We start from the raw sequence: 25,734 nt of genomic DNA on the forward strand, positions 1-25,734 counted from the left end.
TTGTTTTTTCATTTGCAGCTGAAATCAGAAGCAATTCAGGCTTCTCACATTCAAAGTCAGCTTAATGAAGTAATCAGAACCATAACTCAGGTGAGAATGGGAGCTTTCTCCTTGGACTTGAGTCCTCTGGGCAAGAATGGTTTTCCTCTCAGTCTATATCCTATTACCTACAAATTGATTTTCCCTTTTTATTTTTGATGAAAATGTGAACCTCTTGATGTGATTGATGCACACTTTAGAGGATGTTTCAAGATATGTCTGTGAATTTTCACTTGTTATTAGACAGTCCTTTATGATGTTTGCCTGCTCAAGTTTCAAGCTAATGGATTTTCATTGAGAGAATTCCAAAAGAACGGACTGGAGTTTGGGGGAAAAAACAAAAAAACAAAACAAACCAAGGGCCCTCAGTGGGCATGGTATGAGGGATAGATTATCTAATGTTGTCTCCCACATGCGTAGTTTTCTTGTAGACCTAACATTGGAAGCAATCCCAGGAGCTCGAGGAAAAGATAACTGCATAAACAAAGAATTAAAAACCAATTAAGATCAGGAGGGACTAGTAGTTGGTAAATAGATGGGCAAATCAGTTTTGATATTTTCTTAACATAGATTAATAATTTGATAATCCCTCATTAGTGTTTGAAGGAATTTTTTAATCACAGGGATTACAATCCTATGTGGATTTCTGTTTATTGTTTTTTTTATTAATAATTGGGGGGAGTATGAGAAGGAATTCCTTTAAGGCTAACTCATACATTGGCACAGAGTTCCTTCTCTGATGTTGCAATTTATTGTCTTTATGTTCTCCATCATGGTCAAGGTAGGGCCATGATTATCAGCAGTGGCATTTTTGTGAGTCTTTTTATTAGGCATGAGTTTGTAATTTGTCTTGTTAGTGAACTCCTGCAGTTTTGTCTATAGGTCATCAGTTTCTCTGGAGTGATTGGACTTCAAACAAATGCAGCTTGGCTTCTTGGACATCTTCATCTATCCAGCTTGTCCTCAAGTCAGAGTAGAACATCTGGTAAGAATAGTTCAGATTTCATAGTGTCCCCAGGTTTCATAAACTATCTACATATGGCCCTGTTTTGTGTGGGATTTTTTTGTTCCACTAAGAAAAATAATGGGATAGATTTATTTAAAAAGTTGGCTTCTCTGCCTTTGAGATAAAATTATGGACCTTAATTTGACAAGTCTTTTTTCTATTGCTAGCTTTTTTACTAAAACTTTACAGTTCTCATGCATTTATTTAGGCTCATGGTAGGTAGTTTTAGGTGAAGGGCTTCACCATTAATACACTAGGGAGTCATAAACCAACCTATTATTTATGGATTCTGGTACTGATACATCCTCAGACTCAACCCTAAATGAGTTTTGTTACTAGAAGTTATTCTTTTAACCTAGTTTCACTTCTAACATAGTAGCATGTGTCCTAATCAATTAATCACTAAATCTTTATTAAGCCAGGCACCATGCTAGGCCATCAGGATCCAAGGGCAAGGAAGAAACAACAATCAGGGATAACTAATGAATGCCTTTAAAATGAGAGTTCACTGTAATAAGTTTCTCCCTCTTTCATCCATTCTGCTTTGCACTAAGGTTCTTTCCTTATTAACAGGAAAACATATCTTTCTCAGAATAGTTAACTTCAGTTAACTGTAAGACTGTCAGAAAATTTGTATAAGATTAGTGATAGCAAATGGGTCTAACACTATCCACATAAAACATGTAGCCTATATCAAGCCTTTACTTTAGGCTTCTTTTTGTTTATATTCTAGAGAACACATTTGACCTATAGCAAATTCAATCCTGTACAGTGATTAATGGTAATAGGATTTACTGTTATACCAGAGGAGGTTAGAATAGATGATTTCTAAGTTCCCTTCCAGCTCTAAATCTTGTAATCCATCTATAAAATAAAGCTACTAATGCCTTCTTTTAATGGAACTTTCCAAATGAGTCATTTATGGCAAGGAGAGAACCATTAGATAAAACAATTATGGGGGACTGAGGAAAAAAGAGATTAGGAGACTCCTAGGACTTAATCAGCATAGATGTTAGTGACTTCCTGTTCCAGATCAGTAGCTAGTATTGGTCACTTACTTGTCTATACCTTATGAAATGTGTTGTTGGCATTGATACAAATTTTGCATATCTATGTATTATATGTACAATTCAGTATGTCTTAGAGTGGCCTTCTTGACAGTACTTTCAACAAAGCAGCTTAGCAATTTCCTTCCATCCCCTAGAAGGTCACCCTGTTGATTTCATTGGTGGAGCATTAAGGAGGTGTTTACTCCAGTACACACCCTCCTCAGTGGGTTACCAAAACGATCTAGTCTCTGTGATTGGCAGCCTCACAACTTCTGCCATTGTTTTAATTTGCTAGCAAAGCCTAAATGATTACTTGGACATCAGTCACTTAACGTAATAGAATTAGTTGCAGCCACGGAGTATTGTGCAGAGATTAATGGCATAAACATCTCAGCTTTGTCTCTAGGTTGAAATGGCAGCAGGAGATCATTATCTTTCCTTCATTAGTCCCGCCAAGTTCACTGGCTAATTTGATGGTTTTCTGTCCCTGCAGTTCCTGCTGACTTTAGCTATTTGCCTGAGAACAGCTTTATTAGGGCAGCTGTTGACTTTATCATTGAAGGAGGGAAGAAAGGTAAGTGAGCAAATTCCTTGGTTTTTAATCTTTCTTTCTACTTATGTACTACTTATGTAAGTAATTGTGTTCAAAAGTGTGTCACTTCAGAGCTAAACAGCATAGAGTTTCTGGGGGGTACGATGAGTGGGGGATGGGAGGGAGGCACAGAAAGGTTTTCTCTTGCCTTAAATCCTAGACTGCTCCAGCAAATCCTACCAAGAATCTTTCTATATAAAAGCTTACACACACACACACACACACACACACACACACACACACGGGTTTAGCATTTCCTTTCGAACAAAATAGTGTCTGGGGCTTGGTGGACCTGTTGTAGATGTTAATCTTTTACTTAAATTCTCAACAGAGATTTTTTTTTCTTGCTAGCTTAATCTTGGGTGCCATTTAATTGGAGATTATATATCAGGTACATTTTGTTTTGCTGGGCCTCCCTTTCATCCCCCACACATAATCTGTCAGTCAGCATGTATTTAGTGTCAATTGTCAATGTTTATTACATTGAAACCATGTGTTTTAATGTTTATCTATATGTAAATAGTTTGTTAAATTCACATTTCTATCCTCTGTACTTTTTTTCTGTCTGTTTTTTGTTTCTTGTCTATTCCATCATAAGCTGGTTGATGTCAGAAATTGGTTCTGTTACTTTATAGAGCAGCTGGAATAATGCCATGTAGGCACTTAATAAATGCTTTTTTAAAAATATAATAATGTTCCATTATGGGCTTTTAGAATAAGTTGAATACCAACCTAGATGAAGGATGAATTTCATTGAGGAGGATTGCTGTCTGGACTTGACTGCTCTAGGTGAAAAAACAGCTCTGAATATTTTTTTAAAGAAGTTGAAAAAGACGCAGGCTTACAGGAAAATAATGTCATTTTCATATTAGATGAAGTTTGAAGAAATCTGTCCAGCCAAGGATGTGGCTTCCAGATATCATACCATCTTAGAGTTGAGCAGGGACCCTTAGAGGTCAGCTCTCCCAGTCTTCACAGCCAGCATAGGAATCCCTTAAAGCCTTGTTTGTCTAATGATACAAGTGACTTCCCAAATTGTAGACTACTTTAACACGCTTAAGAAAAAAATCACTTCAAGTATATGGAGATCTAGAAAACATACTATTGTCCTTTTACAATGATTTGTATGGTTTGTTTTTATGTTTGTTTTAATGTTTCCCAGATTAAAAAAAAAAACTTTTCATCACTAATGGCAGCAATGCTTAACACCCTGAGTAAAACATTATCAAAGAACTAATTTAATTATTAAGAATCTGAAGCCTAGCCAGAGTAGCTTATGAATTTTGTGACAGAAACAAAGCTAGGAGCATGGGATGTTTTCACATCTATCTTTTTAAATAAAGCAAATGTGCATTTGCTTCTGCTTTAAGTATAATGATGTTGATGTGAAGAATTTATTTGTAGAAGGGGGCAAAAAATTTGTAAGAGCAAAAGAAGGATAAATTATTATCCTGAATAGATGGAATTTACTTGTTTGGGCTGCCCAAATTTCTTTTTGCTTTGCAGGAGGGGATTTGTTTTCTGGATCCATTTGTGAATTCTTAGGAACTTCATAAGCCTTTGTGAACAGCCAAAGCACAATCTAGCACCTTTGCTCTTCCTTATACATATAAGTCAGGTACAGCTGAACTGGTAGCTGTCTTGTACTGTCAGTTTGCAACCCATTTGAAAATAGGTACAATAAATACTCTTTTAAAAAAAATCAGACATTTCACACTTATGGCTTGTGAGAGAGAGAGCTGCCTCCTTGTCGAAGTTGCTGACGATTCAGTAGAAAATCCATTCATCCTTCCAAATTACTAATGATGACCCTAGAGGAGTGGGGGCCGTGGGAGGCTGACCTCAGCCTCAGAAGCCCATTTAAAACAAACAAAACAAAACCCTGTTCTGTGGGACTAAATGGGATGGCCAAATACAGAGGTGTGCATGCAAACCAGTGTTTTCTTCTTCAATATGCTCAGCTCATTTGAATTTTAATAACTCCCTTCTGTAGCAGCCTTTGAATTAAAATGTCTGGATGTCACTCACTACAGCCTAGTGGGGCTGTAGTGGGGAGGATGACAACTTTGGTGAGCTGTCTTGAAAAAGAAACTCTTTTAGAGGATAAAAAAAATCATTCTTGCCATGAGTAGAATAGAAGAAACTATTAGATGACCTCCCAAGTCTGTCTGATAGAAGGCTATCTACTTTTAATGTTAGTAATTTAAAGACTGAAAAGCATATAGTGAATTAATTGCACTGTGCCAGCAGCAGATGGGTTAACAAACATTTTGTTCTTTGGACAGCCAAGTTTTGGTCAATTAGTCTTTATTTTTGAATAGGGGAGCCTCTTGTGAAAGACTCAGGTTTTTATCTAGATGACCCCATCAGGACTTGAAAGCCATTTAAAGTACCTGAGGTGGTGAGGAGGCCTGTTGTTTTTACATAGAACCACATTTGAACACCCCAAGCACAACAAAACTGTTTCTAAGGACCTCCATTCAAGATTCTGAATGTTTACATGTTTTGTCTTAACCAACGTGACTTTTTCTTTTCCTGTCTCAATGTTAAAAGGCTGTTCTTTCTACATTTTTTTAATCACTTAGATGAGGTATCATCATATTTCCTCAAGGACATCATTTGGCCATGCTACATATATCTGACAGTTTTATTGGGAACTGGCTTAGAATTTTTTGATCATTTTATTCGTACCCAGAGGGTACTCAGTCTGTCTGTTCATGGTTATCTATTCATTCTTGCTATGTGACTAACTCACCTCTTTTTCTAGCTGCATATTAGAAAGACATGAAAGGAAAAGCATTTATTAAGCACTTACCATATACAAACATGGAGAAAAATAGCTCATGTATTATTTGCCAGTATTACCTTTTTATGCCAATAATTGTTTCTTTAAAGGTATTCAATGTCTGGTTGGGTCATAAATCCCCATTTGCATGAAGTAGATTTATCTTCTATGCTAAAGAAGTGATAGATCAAATATAGTATAGTAGAAAGAGCTCTGGACTAGGAGGCTTCTGTTTTAACCCTGGGGGGAGTGAGGGAGAAGGTAGAAGGGAATAAGCCTTGATTATGTACCTATTACACAGTACCAGGTACTGTGCTAAGTGACAAGTCTGGGAGATAGTTGCTATTCTTACCCATTTTATAGTGGAGGAAATTGAGGCAGGTGGCTGTTAAGTCACTTGTCCAGGGTCATCTAGCTAGGGGGAGTATGTGAAACCAAATTTGAACTCATGTGTTCTTTGCTGTAGGTCCAGGGCTCTGTCTACTGTACCAACTAGCTGCCTGCAATTAACTCAGTATAACCAGAGATAAGTAATTTCATCTCCTCAGGCCTAATTTTCTTCATTTGGAAAATGACAGGCCTGTACTAGATAATGCCTAAGGTATTTCCTTACTATTTTATTATTCTATTCAAGGTCAAATATTTTAAGTAGTGTTCAGTAGGATTCTGGTTCCTGCGGGTACTTACCTCTTCACACTCCTAACCAGCCCTCTTTTCTCACCTCTTTTATTTCTCTTTCTCAATCAAAATTTCATTGAGATTAATTCCAGCAAGGTGTAATGTGACTTAGGCTGCCATATATGTTGTAATCATTGCCAAGTTATATAAATTTAATATTTTGGGTCCAAATGCCATCCCTTTCAGGGTTGTTCAGTGGCTAGTTCCATGATAACATTCCTAAAATCTCCAGAGTTCCCACTTAAAATGGAGGGGTGATAAATTTCATTTATTTCAGGTGCATAGTTTGATTGGCAGCTGTGCTTTTGCCTTGAAATTTTACAGGCAACAATAACTTATTCACCCAGGCCATTTCTTTTATAGGGGTGAAATTAGATATACGTTGATGAGGAAGGAGGAGAAACAGGAAGTCCCACTTCTGACCAGTTCTACCTTAACTAAAGTTGCTATAGGACCTGAAACATAGAACTTTTCAGAGAAAAGTATGTAGTGATATGTACCCAGATACAAAAATGTGCAGTCTAGACTGTACTGACCTGTACTATATTGTGCCCTTAGGTAAATAAACAAAACCTAAACTTTTGGAGAGTTGAGTAGTTAAATGGCACAGTATATATAGCACTATACTTGGTGTGAGGAAGACCTGAGTTGAACTCTTGCCTCAAAAACTTACTAGCAGTGTGGCCATGGACTAGTCACTTAACTTCTGTCTATTTAGAGGACTGTGTATCAGGAGAATGTCAGGAATATGCATTTTGTCTGGTACTGCTGCAGCTGCCTGTCACTCACCACCTTCTTTACTTTGGATATTATTTCTCTGTTCCAAATTGTCATAAGAGTTAGGGTTGGGAGTGAAGGCAAGTATTGCTCAGCACAATAAAGAAACTTACAGAAGAGGTATTCTCTTCTACTACTATTTTCTCATAGATCTATTTGGTCATCGTTGCTTTTCTTTGAGGAAGTGCTTTTGTGGTAGTGATTCATTTGTTTCTTCTCTGTTTTAGGTCCCGAGTCTGTTCCTCCTTCCCTTGTGAAAGTAGCGATGAAACCCATAGCAACTGTTGGAGAAAATCACCAATACCCTCCTGTGAATTGGGCTTCCCTTCTATCCCCTCTTATGAGACTGAACTTTGGTAAATATGTGTTCAGAGTACCATAGTCTACATTGCATCCAGTATGACCTAACTAGTGAAATGTGTGCTAGGCTGCTTTGAGGGTCATTGGTGGTTTTTTAGAGGTATCAAACTCATTCCTTTCCATTCCAGAATAGTGCTAACATGATTGTTATTATTATTTAAGGAATTTCACTAATGTACAGAAGTAATGTAATATATTGATCCTCAAAGTGTAGTCTAAGCACCCCTAGTGATTCCACTTTTGGAGGTCTATGAGATTATAATAACACTAACACATTTTAATTTCTTTTTGGAGGGGGGAGGGCAGGGCAATTGGGGTTAAGCGACTTGTCCAATGTCACATGGCTAATAAATGTTATGTGTCTGAGGCCAGATTTGAAGTCAGGTCCTCCTGACTCCAGGGCCAGTACTCTATTCACTGTGCCACTAGCTGCCCCCAACATTTTAATTTTCTAATGTAGTCAACATTGATAGATACAACCCACATAAACAAAAACTTTTTGAGGGAGAATCCTCAATAGTTTTCAAGAGAGTAAAGTTTGAGAACTGCTGCCCTAATGGAACCAAGACATGCTGATTGAGAGGAGACATGAAAACCCAGGCCTAGTCTGTTCTATCCAAACCAGGGGCTCTTAACCCTTTTCTGTGTCTTGAGAGCCTGTTTTGATAGAGAATTTGAGAATGCTAGGCAGAATGTTGGGAACTGGAGAGAAATTTTGCCCAAGGATGGCCTCAAGGGACTTTCCAGGTCCATGCCTCCAAGTAAAACAAAAATAAAGTAAATTATCCATGGAAGATGTTCTCTACCTGAACCATATGGGTTTATGAGCATTCCATTAAAAACAATGTTCTGTTCCTACAGAAAGCTTTTGAGGGAGGCAAACTCATGCCTAGCAACCTTATAGTGTCAATTCTCTGGGCCTTCTCTACATGTTCTAATAGAGTAGGGGGTAGTAGCTAGGTGGTGCAGTGAATAGAGCACCGGCCCTGGAGTCAGGAGGACCTGAGTTCAAATGTGACCTCAGACACTTAACACATACTAGCTGTGTGACCTTGGGCAAGTCACTTAATCCCAATTGCCCTGCCTTCCCTGCTCCAAAAAGCAAAAAAACAAAACAGAAACAAACAGACTAGTAGTGTCAAACTCAAGCAGAAATGGATCCCTACAGGCTACATATTGCCTTAGAAAACCAAATTTACATTGACTACGTTGTATTTTTATTTAGTTTATTAAATATTTCACAGTTAGATTTTAATCTGGTTCTGGTAGGAGTTTTGTGAAGGGCAGAAAATTTGACACCTCTGTAATCTAGACCTTACTGTTCTTAACCATTTTTGTGTCATAAATGGACCTCTTTGGCAATCTAGTGAAGTCTATTACCCCTTTCTCTACCCCTTTCTCAACATTTTAAAAAATCCATAAAATAAAATACACAGGATTATTAAAAAAAATTATTTTGAAATATGGTTACCAGTTTAAAAAAAGTTTCACAGACCCTAGGTTAATAGCCCCTAAATTACTCAATAATCTTTTGAAGACAGTGTTAGAATATGTCTGTTATTAGATTATTCAATTTGAGTCCTCAAATCCTGAATGAGAGTTGTTACATCTTTAGTTTAAAACAAAATTCAGAGAAATGGAAATGAGGAAATAGCTGTGCTGATTTGTAAATCTGGAGGCCAGATTTAAGTGATTCCAGGCACAACTGAACCTTCCTGCTAAGGAACCCTTTGGTGTAGGATCAAGGTGTCAAACTCCTCATGGTTTGAGGTCAACATTTCTTTATCAAGCATCTAAGCCAATTTTGGGTTCAAGCCTCTTGACCTCATAAAATCCTTTTAGTTGGCAGGGAGACCCTGTCAGTTGTATATTGATTTGAGAATATGCTTAAAATGGCTTCTTCTCCTACCCAAAAGACTTCTTGGAATATTCATTTTAAATTATATTCCTTGTGTGTATGGGAATTAAAATCATCTCATATGTGTAACTTGAAATATCTTAAATCATTGGAGAAAATACTATATTAAGAGTTTTTCTTCTCTTTTAGGTGAAGAAGTTCAGCAGTTATCCATTGAAATTATGGTGACCCAAGCACAATCATCTCAAAATGCAGCTATGCTGTTGGGGATGTGGGTAGTACCACCACTAATCCACAGTCTGAGTGTATGTAGTAAATAAGAATTTGGGTGCTATTAAAGAACCTAATTCCTTTTCTAAAGAATTTCCAAAGTTGGCATTTGACAGGCATATCTTTAAAAAAAAACAAACCAGAGGGTCCTCTATTCCCAGACGTTAGATAACAGATGGAAAATGATTGATTGATTCACTCTGTATCTCCAAAATGTAAAACATTATTATCTTAATTTTACAGCTGAAGAGACTGATGCTAACTCAGGTGATTTCGGGAGGGGGAGAGGGAATGTGTATGCACACGTGTGCATGCGCATGTGTGTTGCCAAGAATGACACAGCCAATCTTCTGACTCCAAGAATAGTACCTGTTCTTTCCACAAGCCTCATTGCTGTGGGGTGTATACTGCAGTCATATATATGTCCATAATCCATTATGAATTCTCATGGGTATTTGCACTGTTAGTCAGCAAAGGAAACACTTCTCTACATCCTTATTTATAAAACATAGAATTATACATATTTTACAACTAACTTATTCTCTTTATTTCCTGTTTCTGTAAAACACTAGTAACATATTATTAAAAAGAAATGAATGAATGAATGAATGAAAACAGCCCTGAGCACTGTGCAGGCATGCCCTCAGGAACTCTCATTTTGTGGTAATGGCCAATTTCACACCTAGAAGGGAATGGGGGCCAGGAAAGGGCTTATTGATCTAGAGATGCACAGGGATTGTTAGGGAAGCCATTGGATACTTGACTGTCACATCCTTTCTAGTAATAATGGTCTTGTTGATTTGACTAGCCAAGAGTATGAGGTAGAAAGTAGGTTGGGACCAAAGCAGGGGATGTTATGTGTCTTGTGAGTCAGAGGAGAAGGCAAAATAGCCAAGTAGGCTTCAGTTTCCTGGTAGATGGCTGAATAGGATGTTAAGGATGATTTGACTCTCTCTTTGCTCAAAATAGACCCATTCACACATTAGTAAGGACAAATTAGCTATATAGCATAGTTCCAAAACTAGTAGGAATGGGGGGAAGGAGAGGAATTGTCTCTAGAGTTGATCCATAGGTGGGTAGAAGGAAGCAGTGAGAAAATAAGTAGAAAGATTCTCAGGGAGGCCCTGGTTTTCCAGTGGATGACTGAATGCAACATGTATATCCTGGGGCCATAATTCTATCTTTCTACAGCAAATCAGAGAATTTTACATCTGTAAAGAAATGTCATTTATAAATTTACAGGTTCCACCCAATATGCTAGAGACCTTCTTTACTTTCCCTTGACATTTTGAGGGTATTAGTGAATCTTTCTGCCTGCTCACTTGTCATCCTTTGCCCTTGCCATGTGAACAGCCCATCTTTTCTTCCTAACATACATTTCCTTGATGATATCTTTTACTCCTATTCTTTTTTGAAGTTCTTTATTATTCCTATGTTGCAGCCTACCATTACCTTTCCATTGAGTAGTGTGATATTTATCCTAAATTCTTCAGAGACTAGTGTATTCCATTTCTTGTTACCCTACAGTACTGGTAAATTGTTCATATTGAAAACATGTGCCTTTGTAAGCAGTGGCAAAATAGTTTCCAAGAAACCTGGAAAGACTTGTATGAACTGATGCAGAGTGAACTGAGCAGAACCAACAGAACAGTTTATACACTAACAATATTGTTTTTTAAACTTAAGAACTCTGATCAATGCAACAACCAACAGCAGTTCCAGAAGACCGTTGGTAAATCATGCTGCTCATCTCCTTTCCAAGAAGTAATGGAGCAGAACAAGACCTACATTTTCAAGCACAACCAGCACGGGAATTTGTTTTCCTTGACACTATGCATATGTGTTAGAAGGGTCTTCTGTTTCTTTATTTTTCACCCCTCAATTAAGAGAGGTTTCCAAGGAGAAAAAAAGAGAGTAACTGAAGATTCTTTCAAAATGCACAGATAAGAACAGTATAAAGGCTAGAAAGAAAGAGATAAGCAGTATAGCTTTTCAAGCTAATGTTGAATTTATTATAAACTTATTAAGAAAAGCAAGCTGTATGTAGCTGAGATTTCTAATTTTGTATACACTCTTCTCCTGATGTACTTTGCACATATAGAAATGTTTATTTTATTTGACATTTAAATTCAGGACTTCAAAAAATTTGAAAACAGCAACAAATATCCATGGGAACTTTGGGGATTGGGGGGGATCATTAAAGGAGCTTTGCAATTTCCTGAAAGCAGTCCAATCTACTCTCCACTTCCTGTCCTGTACTCTGTCCCAAGTCTATATATACTGATAAACTCTTTAGGCTTTCTCTTAAAATGCATGCCATAATATGGGCTACATTCTTTATCTACTCATATATACTTTTTTTGTGTGGATAGTAAGACCCAACTCTTCTGAGAGTGTTTAGCTTATAGGAGGTTCTGCAATGTCCCAGGCCTTGATGCAACCAGTGCACAGTCATTTGTAAACTGAACAGTCTAGATGACCTCACTATCCACAAAGAAAGCCTCTTCAAAGTGGACTTTACACTGAATCTTTTAAATTCAGTGGCACATATCTTAGATAAGCATGTGTCTCTGTTTTCTTCCTCATCTGAAGATCACTGAACAGTGTTATTTCTGTCATTATATCTTTAATATCTGTCATATCTTTTCTGTAATTATATCTCTTAAGGAATTTCTGTCATTAGATCTTTTTAAGGAATTTTGAACAGCTTTGATGGATGGCAGACATGTTGTTTGAAAAGAACACTTAAAGCAAGTAGTGTTACTGCTATTGAATCAAATGCTTTTTCATAATCAATGAACAGTAACCACAATGACATTTCATGTTTTCTGCTTTTTTTTAGTAAATTTGAAAAATGTTAAAATGTGATTCAAGCTTTATTTTTCCCTACTAATATCCTCATCAACAGTGCCTTTAATTTCTATATGGATAGTCCTAAAAATTTTGGGTAGCTGGTAGAGCAGGAATATCATAAGTAGTTATTGATGTTTTCTTGCTTGTCTTTTTTTTATAACATCTAAGATATTTTTCTTCCCCACTTTTGGTATGTTCCCTTATTTCCTATACCTCACATCTTCATTTGAGCCTTTGCTTTTTTTTGGAGGGGGGAAAGGCAGGGCAGTTGGGGTTAAGTGACTTGCCCAAGGTCACTCAAAGCTAGTGTTAAGTTTCTGAGGCTGGATTTGAACTCAGGTCCTCCTGACTCCAGGGCTGGTGCTCTATTCACTGGGCCACCTAGCTGCTCTATTTCAGTTGATCCTTTGGTGTTTTCACAGTCTCCTCTAGCACAGATCTCTTTTCTATATACTTGGTCAAGTTCAGTTGCCATTTCCATCTTTCTTCTCTTTCATGATATTTCTTCATCCCCTATATGCACATCCAGGCCTGTAAAGTCATAGTCCAAATTATGTTGTCCATGATGTTGAAATCAGTTTGTTATAGTAATCATTACATATCTCTTCTATCTTTCTATTTTTTATCCTTTAATTGTTCATCCTAAAGTACTGAGTTTACTTAAATTCTATCTTTTTCCAAGCTCTCTTTAAACTGGGTTCATCTGATACTGTTTCTGTCAATGAACAGTCTCATCTCATTAAGTAGCCCAACCCCCCCTCCTTGATTTAAAAGCCCTTCCTCAATACTCTTTATAAATTTTGGAATATGTCTTTTGCCTTTCTTTACATACCTATTATTTAGCACAGTACCTGGACATCTACCTGCTGATTCACTGCTAGTGATGGGGAGCTCACTACCTTATGAATAATTGGAAATGTTTCTAAATGCTATACATTGGTCTCACAGTTTTTCTGAGAAAGTAAAATCCTTGAGGGGTCTAATAATTGGCACAATGTCTTCCAAACACTAGATGCTCAATTAATTAAGGACAAAAATGGAAAAAGTGTTTTAGTGACTAATTTTCTTATCATTACTCAGCTGCATTGAATATAGTTATAGTAATGGCGTTCTCCAGCCTCTTTTGCTATTAAGATTCAGCAGAGGGGTGGCTAGGTGGTGCAGTGAATAGAGCACTGGCCCTGGAGTCAAGAGGACCTGAGTTCAAATCTGACCTCAGACACTTGACACACTTATTAGCCGTGTGACTTTGGGCAAGTCACTTAACCCTAATTGCCCTCCAAAAAAAAAAGATTCAGCAGATCATTTTTTTTTTAACAAAATTTCAGAGTAGTTGGAATTCACGTAGGTTATTTCATTTGCATGCTAAAATATGATTTTATTTTGTTCATTATTTTATTATATAATGTTATATATTTTATACATAGCATGTAATTATATATCTGTTATTTTTATTTTATATTTTATTTCATTTATTTGCCCTTCTGATTGTTAAAATACAATTTAATAATCTGATTTCAGAAAATTCAGACTCTTACTTTTTACTTAATAGTTGTGCTTTCAGTTACTTTGTGGGCCTCAATTTCTCATGGCCAGGAGGAACCAGATTTCAATTTCTCTTAAAGACCTTTGCTTCTATTCTTCTCTATGCCGAGTCTTTTGAGAAGGTGATTTATTAAGCTCTCTGTTTCTAATCTTGACAGGATTTAATGGCTATTGATATATATTAAGGCTTAGCTAGGAGGATAGGAGAGTATCTACCAATTTCTTAATACTAGTGCCTTCTCTCTGTTGATTATTTCCAATTTATCCTGTATATTTCTTCTTTGTACATAGCTCCTAAGTTTGGCTGTGAGCCCCTTGAGAGTGGGGAATGTCTTACGCCTTTCTTTTTTATCCCTGGTAAATAGTGCCTGGTAAACAGCAGATGCTTAAATGTTTATTGACTGACTGACTTCTTGACCAGAAGTCAAAAAAGGAATCTTATAACTAAAGAAAGCCTTCATTCCTTCCATTTCTTATGAAACTGTGAGTGTTTCCTTGTTAGTAGAAATGTACTTTGCTCTTCCTAAGTGTAAGAACTTTACCTGTCCTCCACATTCAGGAATTAGAATCATCTACTGTCTGATCATTTTGTATAAAGTTTTACATATCTTAATCCATAATTTTTAGAAATGGGTTTAAGGGAATAATGACTGGATAGCAGCATCTAAAGGCAAGCAGCCTTTATCCTGAATAGTTTCTTAATCATTCTGAAAATATGTTTCTAGGTCTTTCTAACAGTTTTTAATGGAGCAGGAGACACAAAAATTTATCTTATGGGTATGGCAATTTTGAAAACTTCGTTGTTTTCCAGACATGTCTAGCCTCAAATGTCAAAATGTCAGCTTTTAACTTGTGCTACTGTGAGTTTTTGTGTAGAAGAATGAAACAATGGTAATCTAGAAAACTTGAATCTGGTATCACTATACAGGACACACGACCTCCTTGCTGGAGGTCAAGGGAGAGAATAGAGGCGGGGAGATCAGCTAAAAGACTGTTGTTGCACCCTAGGCAGACTCTCCCTTAGAAGAGTTAGCTGACAACTTCATTTGTCTTCTTTGGCAAGAAATTAAATGTAGGGCAGTGTGAGGGGCTCTGCCTGACTTTACTTAAGAGTCTTTTCTAGTAGGCTATCATATTTTTATTTCAAACAAAATCTACCACAAAAAAACCTCGAGTCAACTGATTCATTCAGAATTGTTGGAAAGGACAGCTGTTCCTCAACTGACAAGATACCTTATTATTCTTTAATAGAAATAATAGATTTCTAGGTCATAATCCATTTTTTAAAACCTGTGTGTTTCAGTTTAAAGAGCTAACACTAGCATTTGTAGTAGCCTTGATATAGAGAGGCAGCAAACTGTGGTAGAATGTTTTGCGGTATCTAGGTGCCCCGGTAGATGGAGTGCTGTTCTTAGACTCAGGAAAACCAGAGTTCACATCCAACTTCAGATATCTACATGCTTTGTGACCCTAGGCAAATCACTTAACTCCTTTACCTCAGTTTCCTCCTGTGTAAAATGTGAACAATAATAGCATCTACTTCCCAGGGTTGTTGTGAGAATCAAATGAGATAATAATTGTGAAACACTTAGCAGCACAGTGCCTGGCATGTAATGTACTTAGTGCTATATAAACATTGATGATAACCATGATGACAAGGGACTTGAGTTGTATAGCCTTTACCCTTCCAGGGAATTTTCTTTCCTGAAAGTATGGCCTTTCCAAACTAAAGAGAGTATCAGCTCCTGTGTTCTTTGAGAAACAATATTTTATTTCTTTTCCCATTTCTGTTTGTTTTTTTCCCCTCCTTTTGGAGATGGTCTCCTGGGCTTTCCTAGGCTAGAAATTCAGCGTTCAATTCCAGCACTAATCAGCACAGACACTTTAACTTGCTCCTTTTTTTCCATTCTGATCTTGTTCTCCCTTCCTAAGGCAGCCTGGTGGCAGTCTGTTCCTATGTGCTCACCCACCCATACCAATATGGACACCTCACAGACTTTAACCCTACAGCAGCTCAGAATTTCTGAACTCAAACTATCCACCAGCCTCAGTCTTCGCCAGCAGCAGGGTTATATGTGTACTCAACCATGTCTGGCTATAACACTTTTATTCCACTGACCAAAAAGAGCATATGTTTAAAGCTGAGTGACTCATGGCCAAAACTTCACACACACACACACACACACACACACACACACACACACACACACACACAGTAGAGGAAACAACTATTATTACCTATATCAGTGACTCCATTGATTTGTGAAACTGTGGGGAAAACTAAATCCAAATGTTAATGAGACTTGGAGACATTTGTGTTGCTAGACCAAGAAGAGCCATAAATGTCTGTAACTGTTCATTGCATCTATTAGCTGACAGAATGTAGGGTCTGTGTAGTATAGGCCTTCAACGCTGGTCTCTACTGTTTACATCAAGTGCCCTGTTTTGCTTCCAGCTGAAAACCAAGAAGTACCTTTTGGTGTCTCTGCCACTGTGGATGAAACATGTTTCTGAGGACCAGCTTCAGGTTTTCACTGAAGTCTTTATGGTGCAGCTTTTTGAAGCTACTCCCGCTGTCCAGAATCATGAGTTATGTCAGAGTGCCTTACAGGGACTTAGCCAGGCTATGAAGCTGCCCAGTCCAGCTCAATACCTCTGGAGTTTCCTCTGCTGGGCTACTGAGAAAATCTTTGATCTCTTGCCAAACAAGATTCGGGTAAGGAGCAAAAATATTTGCATTCCTTTATAATTTATATTTAGGATTTTTTTTACAGCCTTTTTGGCAGGGCAAGGAGGTAAATGTTTTAAGAAAGTGGGTGGGAATTAATGAGAAATGGCTACATTCTTTTCTTTACTGGGAGTGTTTTCTCTTTCAAGATCTGGGTTGTTGAGGTTTAAAATTTAGAACCATGGTTTTGTGCAGACTAGACATAGATCATCCAGTACTGAGCGAGAGAATTCACTCAAGGTCTCTTTGCAGAATAAATAGAAGAGACTTCATATGAGAGTCTGCCTAGAGAATATTCAGGCAAGAATATTTCCATAAGTTTACATATTTTAAGAAATTTCAGAAGGAAGAATACTATCAAAGTAGTGGTAGGCTGAAGACACACCTACATCTTGGTTTCTTTAAAATGACCAAAAAAAAATTGCCCCCAAAATTGTCCACAGATGACTGAAGCCTTTTATTTTTGAGATATCAGAAATACACAAAGGAATGAAAAATATCAGAGCCCACTTATTTTTTCTCTAACTGTACAATGGGAAAATTAAATACAGATAAAAAGCAGAATTATCAATTTTCTTGTATTTGATTAAAGTAGAAAATCTTATCGGTTTGTAAGTACAAAGGAATACCAAAAAAGTGGTGGTTTTTCCTCTTATTTAAAAGATTTGAAATAGACTTGTTCTCCTTGTGCCTAAATACATTTTTATATGCTTGTTTGCCAGAGAAGTGATGTCGACCTGTATATCAGTGCAGCAAAATGCCTTTCAGAAATGACAAATGCAGAGGTAGATCGCATTGCTCGTATTACTAAGGTAATGAAATAAGAATCTCACTTCAGAAAAAAATATATTTATTTATTCATTCATTCATTCATTTATTCATTCATTCATTCATGCTGGTTTGAAGATTCAAATTGGTTAACCAGTGCAGTGTTGGCTCTTTCTGGCTGAAGCCATCTTGCTTCCAGCCTTTAAGTGACTAATTTCAAAATGGCTTGTTTCAGTTTCCAGTTTGAATATAAGAATCTAAATTCATTAGCCTGATTGTCCTCAGGTTATTCAGAAGCCACAAACATTTTAGAGACATTTATGTTAAAAAATGAGCATTAAGTTCTTGTTGTTTCTAAAAATAATTTTATTATCAACTTAATAAGCAAAAATAGTTCCACTAATTAAAAGAAAATTATAGATGTGCCTATTAAGTCTCAGCTCTTATAGTATGTTAAACATGCCATATAATCTTTTAACAAAATAGCAACAGCAACATTTTGTTTGCTTTGGTCTCCACTTTAGTTCTCAGATTTTGTTGCTGCTATTTTTTGTATAGTTTTAGTCAGCGTGTACATTCTGAGTCTCTAGTCTTTGTTCTGTGACCCTTTGTATAAGTCCTTTTGTGTTTGTGAAAGTTCTTCATGGACATCATTACTTATGGTGCAATAATATCTATTACACTGATAAATCATGGTTTATTCTGCCATTTCCCAGTTGTTGGACATAGAAGTTGCATTGAGCACTTTGCAAGGACACAGATGAAATAGGAGATGCAGCCCTTGTCTTTCATAGCCTTGTAATCTTGTTGGAGGTGTGGTATCTAGAGCAGTTCCTAGCAGTAAAAGGCCTATGGTTGGCATGTTACCTACTTAGGTCCCTAGAGTCCTATTAGCACATGACCACTACCGTGGAGTAAATGGCCCAAAAGAGTTATTGTGCCCCTCTCAGAGCCTGTGTCCTGTCATGCACAGGGAGCACTAGGGCCCATTATTTCTGGGATGTATTTATCAAATGTTCTCCCTAATTAACCTCTGAACACATTTATAATATCTATGAAGAAAGATAGTGCCTGCCATCAAGACCTACCATCTCTAATGGACAATTTTAATAGAATACAGAAACAGGCAGCGTAGCCTCCTGCCAGGAATAAACCGTCCTAGCATTTGGAGTGGTGGCCAACTTCGGAGTCAGCCTCTCTGCTTTTAGTCTAGCCCTTGGGGGCACAGCAAACACAGAGATAGATTAAATTAATGGTAGCTAAATGATTTGCCATTTTCAGAACAACATAAAGAAGGCTGCCTTTGTCAAAGTATATTTAGTCTCTCAAGGTCGATTTCCACTGATACACTGGAATGATGTGATTGAGGCCACAGTTGGATGTGAAGACAAAGAAACAGTTGCTTGGATGATGTTGCATGGTTTATATCATGCACGGATTATAAGCCATACAAACACAGGTGAGGGCACATTGAAGCAAAAGTAAGTTTATTTGTTTTTAAAGGGAGTAGGTGGGTGATGGATCCCCCATCATCTGTTTTAAATTTTATTTGTATATTGTTTCTTTATCTTAAACTTACTAAAATAAATATTTAGTCCTTTGGAAACAAGGTTCAGATTTCTCATACATGAGATAATTTCATGAGTTTTTGATGGTCCCAGATTATATTTCTTTTTCTTCTTTAAGTCAAATCAACTAGCATTTATTAGGAGGTACTATGTGAAATGCTAGTGCTATGGATAGAGGCAAAAACAGTCCCCACCTTCAGAGAGTTCACATTGTAATCTTCCAGACTACTATGCTCATGTAAGTGATATACAGGAAAATTGTAAGTGATATACAGGAAAATCTCAAGGAAGTCACTAGTATTGAGAGTGGTAAAGGACTCTCACTGAAGGTAGGATTTGTGCTGAAGGAAACAGGTAGGCCAGGAGCTGGAGACAAGGAGGGAGGACACATTAGTCAAGCTAATTAGACAGATTAGTAAACCATCAGATAGAAAGGAAAGCAATTTTTAATTCATTTGAAACAGATTGCTGAATTTAGTCAAGAGACTGGGTTTCCTTTTTTTTTTAATTCACAAAGCAAGCAGTCTTATCAAAGGCTGCTATTGAAGTGATTGGCATAGAATCTGACTGCCATATTATTGACTCATAAAATGGGATGCACCTTCTAAAAGGCCTAAATGTGCATAAGATTTAGACCAAAGGCTTTTTTTAGCCAAATATAACACATGGATCATCACATGGGTAGAAGGTACTTGCCTAATACAAAAAGCTCTTCTACCTTCCCTGCCATATGTTACTTTTTTAATAACTCCTGGAGCAGGAGATCTTAACATTTTTTTAGTCTTGGATCCCTTGGGTAGTACAGTGAATCCTATGGACCCTTTCTCAGGTGAACATTTTTAGATGCATCAAATAAAATCAGAGGGTTACAAAGAAAGACAATACATTAAAATACCATTATAAAATATTTTTTAAAAAAACAACTTCAGAGCTGCCAGGTGAAGAACCCCTTTATAGACTTAGCATTGACATCAAGAATGGTTTAAGCAAATAAAAGTGAACTAGAATGTCAGAGACTAAATCTCATGATACTAAAGAGGTTCTCTATATCTTTCTTGTCCCAATTTCTTTTCAGTTACAAATATTACTGGATGTATGGGGCGAAAATCAGCAAATGTGATTACGGTGCACTTTGGAAGATCTGAAGGGTTTAACTTTGTTAGTCTAAGCCGTGTGGTGTTCATGAATGACATTGAGTCTGATAGCTTTCCTTTTATGAGACTGATAACAGTGTCTGTTTCTTTGCTTACCTGATGAACTTGTAATAAAATACTGAATTTCTCACCTAAAAACAGACATTTATTAGTCAAACACAGTGGACGTCCCTCTCATTGGAATATGAGGAATATGTAATTTATTCATTATGGTGAATTTCCAGTGTGGGAACTCCCTATGCCAACGCAAATGCTACCCATGTGTAAGCCCTGGGAAGTTGCCTTAGACATATGGACGTTATGACTTGGGTAACATCACATTGGGTAACAAACAAGTGTCACAGGCAGGCCTTAAATGCTCCAGCCCTCTTATCTACTCAACCATTTTGCCTACAGGCATTCACAAGACTGTGAAGGAGCATCAAAAGATCTAGAGTGACCGAGTTCTTGGAAAATCTGTCTGAGGCTGAGAAGTCTTTGTTGTCTGCACGTCTTTACTATAAAAAAAAAAAAAGAAAAAAACAGACTCCATGCTGGTGTTTTTGCTATTCATTTTCCCGGCAGTAGCTGTTTTTGTTTGTTTGCTAAAATGAATGAATTGATCATTTTTAACCCCAGCAAAGAAGAGGTTTTGACTCCTAGAGTCAAAGTTTTACTGCTAGTGAAAGAGTTCTTTGAGAGTTTTTTTTAACACTGAGGAAGAAATGTCAGAAACTTAATTTCAACTCTAGTGTAGCATTAGTAGCAATAGATTTAAAGAATAAATTAGTTAACAGAAGCCAAGCCAACCATCTTCCTCAAACATTAATAACAAAACCCTGATGTTCACAGTGTCAAAGAAATATCTTTTGTTCTGTCACAGGTCAACACTATTACAGTGAGAACTTGGGATTGTTTGATGGAGTCCTCACCAGGTGTTCCCCTTTGGTTACCATGGTTACCACTGCTCTATTTTGCATTTCAAAGGAAAACTGTTACCCATATTCCTAGTCAGAAAATGTCCTTGTCTTTTCAGGAGTGCTGAAGAGAATGGAGTGGCTGTTGGAACTGATGGGTTACATTAGAAACGTTGCTTACAAGTCAACATCTGTTGAGAATGTGGCTCTTGAAGAGGTACAATCTATAGAAGTAATTTGTAGCTTCCTTAAAATTTAGGGCTTGTATTTGTGCTCCAAAGAGAGAATGTTTAATGCCTTGTTGCTTTTATTTTCCTCCTGCCTTTTATTTTTGAAAAACAATAGTGCCATCACACTGCTGCCAGAAGAAGGTGGGTGTTCTCACTGTGCTATTTAAATTATCCAGAACTGCCTTTTGAAAATCTTTTAAATGAAACAGACTTTTGGGCCTCTGGTAGGACAGCAGCACTTAAAGAACAAAAGCAATGAGAGGCCAAGCCTAAAGTCTTTGCACCTGAAAAAGGCTTAGGTGATAGGTGCCCACAGATTTGGGATTTACCCTTTGTTGGGTTCCTGGTGTGGATAGAAAAAAAAGATTCGAATCTGTGTTCCTCCTTCTTCAAATAAAATACAAGCAGCCCTTTCCCACTTCTTGTAATTCCTCTGACTCATACAAGCAGCCCTTTCCCACTTCTTGTAATTCCTCTGACTCTGCTCTCATTTGTGTGATTTTATTAGTTTGTTTCACTCTTGGTAGAGTCCTTTGGCATCATATTTGCTAAGTGGGTAAAGACCACGTGCCTTAGGATATTCTTTTGAGCCAATGCCCGGATTTCCTGTGGAGTCCTCTGTGTTCTAAGTTTTCACAAGTTATATTAGGTGTTTTCTAGATATCGAAAAGGGCTTATTTTTTCCCCCAGATATGACTTATTTTCATTTTTTAAAAAATCAAAGTAACTCTACTCTGGATTAAAAAAAATGCAATTCATTTCTCACTTTGCCTTGTAGTCAGTGTAAACTTTTTCCAAAACGTCTCTTTAAATGTATTGTTAGGTTTTTTTGTAACTTCTAATTAAGCAATGTTTCACTGGGATGCCCAAGTGTTTTTTTTTTTAATGAGAAAAGGAAGTGAACCCCTAAACTGTCTTTATAACAGAACTTGTCTTCCCTTAGCCTTAGAAATTTCTTTTGTGGATAGTGAAGGGAAATGTTGAGCTGGACAGTCTGGGTGGGTATGTATGTGTACCTCTATCTTTGAGTTGCTAAAACACTTGACCTAGTTTGTGCATGTTTCCTCTTTAGGCTATCAACTTCCTCTTGCTGCTCTTTGCAGCTTCTGTGGTTGTATGGGCTAACCATGATGCCCCTCTCCTGCTTGGACTAAGTGCCAGCTGGTTGCCATGGCACCAGGAAGGGGGAGTAGCTGGGTTCTCTCCTGGTTATCTTGGCCAGAGTCCAGTCAACAGGGTCACCTTGCAGGAGACTCTCACCCTCCTTCCCAGCAGCATGCCGCTTCTGCTAAGCAAAGAACCATGGAAGGAGCAAACACAAAAGGTAAAGCTGCAAGTCATCTCCACGTCAAGACTGGCAGCCTTTTTTTCTCCTCAGCAGTCACTGCTGGGGACTAGTGCTGTGGTGGCCTAAATGAAACTTGGATCAAAGCAGAGGCTATACTATTCAACCTTCCCCCATTGCCAGGAAAATGTAGAGCCTCTGTGATCTAGGGTAAATGGGATAATAGAAAACATATTTCTGGAAAAAAAAAAGGCAGGATCTATCTTGTGTGGTATTAAAGGCATATGCACACATGAGCACTCATGCTCTCTCTCTCTCCCTCTCACACACACATATACACACACAATCTTGAAACCTTGAGTAGAAATAAAATGATATCCAGAAAAACCTAGCAGAGATGGTGATGTGAAGTGTCACAGCCAAGGCTAACTCTCCTAAGAAATTCTGCAGCAGAGAACAACAGATGAACTGGTAACAACTAAAACCAAAACGTAACTGCAGTAAAGCTGCTTCATCTGTCAGGACTGTACAAGAGGACAGGCTCGCCGGCAGTCTGGGTAGGGGTGTGGTGGGAGCCTAAACCCCTGTGAGAGCTCACCTGTGGTCTTGAGCCAGCTCCCCGCTCCCAGCTCCCAATGTGCCCAAGGGGGACAGGAATGGGACAGTTCCCAGGTGAGTCAGCAAGCATTTCTTAATATGCCTAATGTAGGAGTACCGGGGATACACAGCTTACCATCTACTGATTTTGCTAGTGGAATCTACAAGGGCTGAAAAACCAGCTTTGTTTCCAGTTTCTAGTCAGGGCCACAGCAGGATACAAAGCCCTGCATGGTGATTCACAAGGAGAAAGTTACAGAGATAGGGGCAAACCAACAGTCAGTATTTATTAAATGCCTACTGTTTGCCAGGCACTATCCTGCCTAAGGTCTAGGGATACATATAAAAGATAGTCTCTGCCCTCAAGGAACCTACAGTCTTACATGGAAAGACAACACACAAAAGGAGTTTGGAGGGTAGGAGGTGCAGGGGGCAGAGATGGTGGGGAAGTCAAAAGTCCCAGGAGTCCTGCAGCAAGGGAAATGAAGAGATGTGTGTTCTGAGCTCCCACCTTAAGAGGAGGCTTTGGCACTTATGGCTCTGCTTTCTAGTCAAAGGGGCAGAGAGTAATGAAGCATAAGGACCAGGGTGATTAAATCGCACAAGATGAGATTTTCCAGCTTCCTGGAGTGTGATGGAGAAGTAATAGGAGTTCCAGTATAATACAACTTGGTGGGAAATGAAGGATCCAGTGAGAGACAGGCAGAAACCAGGGACTTAGGCTGGGGGCAAGACCTTTCTCCATGCCCAAGTCCTTAACCTGCATGAGAGCTGCAGAAGAGAGGGCCAAGGAGAACCAGGACCCCTCCATACCATTCGGAACTGGGACAGGACATTGGCAGTGGCATCTAAGTTGCCAAAAAGATAAAATTGGGACCTAGGCACCTCATACAAGGGCAAGAGGGGAGACAGAGCCACAGAAACGGAAGATAGAAACATAAGTAAATAGTGAAAGACCACCTAATATAATAATGAAATACCATGGATTAAGAGAAACCCAAGACATAAACCCAGAAGAAAAGAGATCTCTACCGGAAGTACAAGTAGCATCAGAAGAAGAATAACTTGGCCCCAAAGATTCCCAGAATACATGGAAAAAATGAAGCAAGAGATTAAAAAACATAATTAGAACTCTTAAGGAAAAAATTGGAAGGACACTAGAACAAAAAGTAGAAAACCTTCCTCAAGTAGTAGGTTCTATGAAAAAATAGAATGTAGCAAGCCAACACAGTGATTCCATGAGACAACAAGAAATATTTGAACAAAAACAAAAGACTGAAAAAATTAGAATATGTAATATACCTACTGTCAAAAACAATAGTCCAAATACCTAGGAGTACGCCTGCCATGACCAACCAAGGAACTACATGAAAATAATTACAAACACATTTTATGGAAATAAAGTCTGATTTAAATAATTGGAACAAAATTAATTGTTCACAGGTGTCAGAGTCAATAATTGGACGGTAAAATTAAAATAACAAGAAGAGTGGCAGACAAACAAAAATCCAAACACAAAAATAGAAATTCTAGAAGTCAAAAAGATAAAATCAAAAACGAAAAAATTATTGAATTACTAAATATAAAGGCTGCTTTTGGGGAAAAATAATAAAATAGACAAGCCATTGCCTTAGCTGATTTTATTTTTTTTTTAAAGAAGAAAACCAAAGTTAAATGAGAAATATGAAAAGAATTCATAATAATAAAAAAGGTTATAAAGGAAATTACTAGAGATCATTTTGTCCAACAAAACTGCATGAAGTGAATGAACATTCTTATGAAAACATAAAATTCTCAGATTGAAAATAGAACAAAACATGGAGAATTAAAATGTCTCTCTCAGAAAATGAAACCAATCTAGCCATAAATTAGCCACCATAGGGAGAGAAACCCAAGCGCAGATTGTGTGAATTCTATTAAACTTTTAGAGAACGTGGGAATTATATGAATACAACTACAAAACACTCTTTATAGACAGACAAGTCATTGGAAAGATAATATTAACTCAATGTTGGGCTGTGCTGTATAAGAAAAATAACAAACTACTTGAATTTATTTGCATGTTTAGTGGAATATAAAATTGCAAAAAGGTTTCTTTATACAGCTATTAATTGTGACAAAATTCATTTGGAGGAACAAAGAATCTTAAAAGAAATGGAAAACATCAGAATGAAGGTAATCTAGTTTTATCAGATCTCAAACTATACCACAAAGCAGTAATTCTTAGATCTCTTTGTCAGTAGTTTAAAAGAAAGAAAGAATGAAAGGGAGAGAGACATAGAAAGAAAGGAAGGAAGAGAGAGAGAAAGGAAAGGAAGGAAGGAAGAAAAGAAAGAAAGAAAGAAAACAAAAGTTGGTTTGGAATAGATTAGATAAACAGGACTCTGAAGTAGTCAAACATGGTTAGCATAGTATTTGGTAATCCAAGGACATTAACTCAGAGTAAAGACATTTGGCAAACATCATTGGGAAATCTGGCAAGTAGACTGGTAGAAAATGGTTAGGCAAACATCTCAAATGGTATGCTATAATAAACTCTAAATATTAACTGACTTAATTATCAAAGGTCATATCATAAAATTAAAAGAGAAGAGGAGATACTTTTTCTCATATGTGGTTAGGAAGAAAGTTCTTAACCGAATAAGGGATATGTCTTCACGGTGATTTACAAATTAATTGGTACAAAGTAAAAGAAT

At 37.4% G+C, this 25,734-nt stretch overlaps 1 protein-coding gene across 7 annotated transcripts in view; it reads left to right on the forward strand.

The window, feature by feature from the left end:
* FOCAD (focadhesin) overlaps positions 1-25,734 on the forward strand; it is a 504,358-nt gene that overhangs the window by 474,685 nt on the left and 3,939 nt on the right. For all 7 annotated transcript variants that reach the window (XM_069088078.1, XM_069088080.1, XM_069088077.1 and 4 more), the window contains 10 exons: positions 19-90; positions 922-1,024; positions 2,588-2,668; positions 7,154-7,282; positions 9,334-9,449; positions 16,268-16,528; positions 17,263-17,352; positions 18,590-18,767; positions 21,046-21,143; positions 22,229-22,480. In XM_069088078.1, coding sequence (XP_068944179.1) covers positions 19-90; positions 922-1,024; positions 2,588-2,668; positions 7,154-7,282; positions 9,334-9,449; positions 16,268-16,528; positions 17,263-17,352; positions 18,590-18,767; positions 21,046-21,143; positions 22,229-22,480 — 1,380 coding nt within the window. The remainder of the gene's footprint in view (positions 1-18; positions 91-921; positions 1,025-2,587; positions 2,669-7,153; positions 7,283-9,333; positions 9,450-16,267; positions 16,529-17,262; positions 17,353-18,589; positions 18,768-21,045; positions 21,144-22,228; positions 22,481-25,734) is intronic.

Source organism: Petaurus breviceps, unplaced genomic scaffold (assembly GCF_028583685.1).
Source record: "Petaurus breviceps papuanus isolate PSGF00001 unplaced genomic scaffold, PetGlider_PUasm1.0 184, whole genome shotgun sequence".
In the NCBI taxonomy this organism is placed as follows: Eukaryota; Metazoa; Chordata; class Mammalia; order Diprotodontia; family Petauridae; genus Petaurus; species Petaurus breviceps.